Source organism: Nicotiana tabacum, chromosome 24 (assembly GCF_000715075.1).
Source record: "Nicotiana tabacum cultivar K326 chromosome 24, ASM71507v2, whole genome shotgun sequence".
NCBI classification, from domain to species: domain Eukaryota; kingdom Viridiplantae; phylum Streptophyta; class Magnoliopsida; order Solanales; family Solanaceae; genus Nicotiana; species Nicotiana tabacum.
Window position 1 is genome coordinate 80,047,581 of NC_134103.1, and position 5,280 is coordinate 80,052,860.

The 5,280-nt window shown below is 37.9% G+C and overlaps 1 protein-coding gene across 1 annotated transcript; it reads left to right on the forward strand.

The window, feature by feature from the left end:
- The first annotated feature begins 640 nt into the window (after positions 1 to 640).
- LOC142178617 (uncharacterized) lies at positions 641 to 1,877 on the forward strand. The gene is made up of 2 exons (XM_075248493.1): positions 641 to 1,093; positions 1,506 to 1,877. Exons 1-2 carry the CDS (start codon positions 782 to 784, stop codon positions 1,740 to 1,742), a joined length of 549 nt encoding a protein of 182 aa, XP_075104594.1. The 5' UTR covers positions 641 to 781; the 3' UTR covers positions 1,743 to 1,877.
- The last annotated feature ends 3,403 nt before the right edge of the window (positions 1,878 to 5,280 follow it).

Consider the following 5,280-nt stretch of genomic DNA (forward strand, 5'->3'; position numbering starts at 1 on the left):
TAATCCAAGATTTTAAAATAATAATAAAAAATGAGTTTTCTCACCAACACCAATTACATATCAACTAAATTAACCTATGTTGCTCGGACTGTACAAAAAATATCGCCTTAGTACGTGTCAGATTCTCCCAAAAAAGTATATTTTTGAAAAATACGACGCGAATACGGTAGTATTTATAGAGAGTCCACACAACATAAAATTTAACAATCCTATTTTAATTCATGAGTTAGTTGATAATATGTCTCAAATAGAAACTTAGAGGAGGATATTAATTCTATTAATTTGACACTTGTCAATGTTCATGAGAACCGTAAAAAGGCAACGAATGACCATCAAAGATATGGTGCGCTGCTCTTCTCTTAACCAGATGACTCGGGTTTGAGTCTTGGGTATGAAAAAATTCTTGGCAGGGAGCGCTTACCCCCGAATGACATTTTGCGCGGCGCGAATCCGGATATAGTCGGGTTTCAATACGGATACCGAACACCGAATTGGAAAAAAAAGGCCAACTGATATAAAATCTTCTGTACTCAGTAAAGTTCTCTCCTTTGATCATCATTGATATTTGTGTAAAATATTTTATAGTAAGCTAAAAGGATTTCACAGAACATAGTACTCACGCCAAACTGGAGGAATATAATATATGCTGTGCTCTTTGTACTATCCCTAATTTGTCTACATGATGTCTTTCTATATATAAATTAATTATTACAACCACAACTAGAAGAGGAACGAACAACAAAGTAGCAAGCTAAGAGGAAAGCAGCTAGAACTCAAAACTATGGTTGAAGAGAGAAGAAGTGTTCTTAGAGGGTGCATTAAAACCAGTAGAGGGCCATGGCTGGTTCACAAAACCACCAAAAACGGCAACGTGGTGACAAGGTTCCGATATCCTTCGGATAGGGAGAGGCAGAAAAACAAGCAAAGAGAACAAAAACGTCGAGCTATGGCACACAAGATCTTTGCTGGACTGAGGGCTCATGGAAATTATAAGCTGCCAAAGCATGCTGACACAAATGATCTTCTCAAGGCTCTGTGTGACGAAGCTGGTTGGCATGTTGAAGAAGATGGCACCATTTATAGGAAGGAGAAGGTAAACACTCTTTTTGAATGAATGCTTTCCTGATGATGCTTTCCCTATGAATTTTAAATCATGAAATTATCTTTACCTTTTCCATAAGAGAAATTAAAGAGGATATAAATACAGAAATGACATTTTACGTTCACATAGAACTCGGCTTTGTAAGCGGAAAAATTGAAAAACCTAGAAAAATGCATAATTTTGAGTTTGATGTATTGAACTGGACAAGATTTGTGTGTGCTTTAACCTTTATATTTTCATGTTCCTTCTTTTCTCATACATATCTCTAAGCTTCTAAGAGCATTTTAACATGCTACGATCTAATATTCAAAACCTTTGCTTAAACTTGATGTTTGAAGGGTTTGAGCTTAATGACATTCAACTACTTAACTATATAATGAATTTTGTGTTTGAATCTTCACAGAATCCAGTGAAGGACATGCCCAGATTGATTGATGTAGATTCCGCTCAAGTCTCTATGGAAGATCAAATTAAAGATTCTGACTACTGTAAGTGTAAAGATCAAATTAAAGATGGAGACTATTGTAAATGTGACGGTGACATGAATGTGGCGGAAACTGAGGCAGCTCGGCCAGAAGGCTCGCTCACCCCATCTGCCGAAGCGTTCAACGTCAATTTAAATCTATCACTCTCATCCTAACTATTTATGGTATACCAAAAATAGATTAATTTCATAATAGAAGAAAATATAGTTTTAGTTTGAAATAGTTTATCTATTTAATTAAATGAATGATTAAATGCAAAGACTATGCAAATTAGTAGCAAGTAACTTTAAAGGGAGTCAACCTTGTGATCAATGTGGTCATTTAAGTCAACTATAGGCATGCTTATTTAAATGTACAAATTACGATATCAAATGATGTTGTGATTCTTATAACTTAAATTTCTCAATGCTATGTGTGCTTTTATATATCCTTAGTCGTAAGTTCGAACTTTTACCCATACAATAATTCGCTCCATAGCAAGTTTGTGTTTGGATCTGCGATATGTTTTATAAATTGGTGCTGAGTCAACCTGCAGGTGGCCATAGATTAACAACTTAGCAACTCGTACTAGCTCAACTTGTACTTTTGAGTAACTCCAACAAATCAGTTTAATGATAAACAAACAGCCAACCTTTAGAACTATACTCATTTTGTGTCATGATAGTAGCTTGAATTGCTCTGCGTTGTTGATTTTCTCATTGATTTCTGGCTACTAGTTTGAATAAGCTCTTTAAAAATCCTTGATTCAAACATGTAGTATGAGAAAATTCAAGTTTGGTAGGTTTGGTTTTCTGAAGGATTTGAATTCAAGCTATAATACAATTTGTATTAAAAAGGGAGAATTACACATAAGTATAACTCATACACAAACATTGCAACTGAGCAACCTAGTTATAACTTTGCAAATCTGTGATGACCCAAAAGGTCATCTTATGTTTTAGAACTCGAATTTGCGGTCTTAAGCCTTAAAAATCTCATTTTTACCCTCCTTGATTTGCGTGCGCAGTCCAGCTAGGTTTCCTGGAAAGCTTTTATGTTGAAAACTAATGAAAATAAGAATTTTTGCCTTAAAAGTTAATTTTAGTTGACTTCGGTCAATATTTTTGGTAAACGGGCCCGGATCCGTGTTTTGTGGTCCCGGTGGGTCCGTATCGAATTATGGGACCTGGGCGCATACACGAAATCGAATTCGGAGGTCCCTAACTCAAGTTATGAATTTTTGATGAAAATTAGAAGTTTAAAAATTAATTGTTTTTAACAATTGATTGATATTTGGCATTGTTAGTACCGGGTCCGTATTTTGGTTCCGGAGCCCGGTATAGGTTCATTATAATATGAAAGACCTGTCTGTGAAATTTAGTGAGAAACGGAGTTGATTTGACGTGATTTAGACGTCCAGTTGAGAAAATAGTAATTTTAAAGTGTTCTTGAGAGTCTCAATTGATTTGGTGCTAAATTCGTAGTTCTAGGTATTATTTTGGCGATTTGATTGTGCGAGCAAGTTCGTATAATATTTTTAGACTGGTGTGTATGTTTGGTTTGGAGCCCCGAGGGCTCGGGTGATTTTCGGATAGGCCACGGGATGTTTTGGACTTTGGAAATCTGGTTTTTTTGCAAAGTCTGTGTTCTGGCATGTCCTTCTTCGCGTTCGCGAAGGTATTCTCGCGAACGCGAAGAGTAAACTTGGCAGCTCATGATTTCTTCTTCGCGAACGCGAACGCGAAGCGATGGGGGCGTTACCCTTCGCGAACGCGACAAGCCCATCGCGAACGCGTAGTGTTAGGCACTGGGGAGGGGCAAACAACTTTTTCTTCATCGCGAACGCGAATAACGACTCGCGAACGCGAAGACCAGGGAAGGGTAGCATACGCAAACGCGAGCACTGTCTCGCGAACGCGAAGGCTTGGCAGCCCATACACTTCGCGAACGCGACAGTGCTCTCGCGAACGCGATAAACACTGTCGCCCAGCACTTAACAGAACCCAAAAACGGGATTTTAGCAAAAAAACTCATTTTTCTCAAAAACCAAACGGTGAGAGGCCATTTTTCAAGAGTTATTTCCTCCCCAAATTGTTGGTAAGTGATTCTATACCATTTTCTTTCAATTACCCATTACATTTCTTGAATTTTCAACCTAAAATCTAGAGTTTTCATGGTAGAATTAGGGGTTAGGGTTGAAACTAGGGATTTCGGGAATTTGGGGATTTAGACCTCAATTTGAGGCCAGATTTCAAAACTAATTACATATTCGGGCTCGTGGGTGAATGGGTAAATGGAATTTGGTCCGAACCTCGAATTTTGACCAAGCGGGCCCAGCGTCGATTTTTGACTTTTTGGAGAAAAATTTAGGAAATCTCAATTTATGCAATGTAATTGATTCCTTTAGCAAAATTTGATATTATTGAGTCATTTTTGAATAGATACGAGTGGTTTGGAGGTGAATTCCAAAGAAAAAGCTGTGATTGAGAATTAAGTGGCCTTCAGTGCGAGGTAAGTGTTGTGTCTAACCCTGACTTGAGGGAATTAGGAACCTTAAATTATTTACTAAATAAAATTCATGTAAGCGGCGTATATGTGAGGTGACGAGTACTTATGCGCCGCCAATTTACCTGTTTTCCATGTTTCTCAGTTTTTCTTATATTGTCTCATTCCTATGCCTAATTGCTATGTGTTATACTAGTGTTGTTCAATTTATCGTTCTTATCATGCTTACGAAATTTCTGGTGATAATTGAGTTTTTATTTCAAAGTTGAGATTGATGTTATGGAACTAAATGTTGAAGTAAGGTTTGTACTTGTTATTTTATCTCCCTGTTGTTATTTATGCATTGCATTATGGTAAGGGAGAGTGTTAATGCACGAAGGGTGATGCCGTGCCATATTGTGAGTGTTAATGCACGAAGAGTGATGTCGTGCCGTATTGTGAGTGTTAATGCACGAAGGGTAATGTCAAGCCATATTGTGAGTGTTAATGCACGAAGGATGATGCCGTGCAATATTGTGAGTGTTAATGCATGAAGGGTGATGTCGTGCCATATTGTGAGCATTAATGCACGAAGGGTGATGCCGTGCCATGATATGAGAGTGAATGCACGAAAGGTGATGACGTGCCGTTTCTATTTATTTTATGGTGAGATTGAGAGTAAAAGCACGAAGGGTGATGCCGTGCATTTTTCCTTACTGTATTCACTATTTCTGTTGATTCATGGTATATTGACTGCTCCGGTGATCATTCTGTTATAGTTCTTTATCTTGTATTCCCCTCAGTATGTCCCCTCCCGATATTTTCTGTTTAGTTCTTCATTTCTATTATTTGTATATATACTGTTAAATTGTAAAAGTTGATTTGTAGGTGCCTTACCTTAGCCTCGTCACTACTTCATCGAGGTTAGGCTCGATACTTACCTGTACATGGGGTCGGTTGTACTGATACTACACTATGTACTTTCTGTGCAGATTTTGATACCGGCTCGGGTTGATCGAGATATGTCTATTGGTCCGCTGTCCGGAGACTCAAGATAGATCTGTCGGCGTTCACAGGCCATGAAGTCCCCGTCTATCTTTTCTGTTCTACTGTTTCTTTCAGTCAGACAGTTGTATTTCTTTCGGACTATTACTTCTAGCAAATTCTAGAATGCTCGTGAATTGTGACTCCAGATCTGGGTGGTAGTAATTAATACAGTTTTATGATATT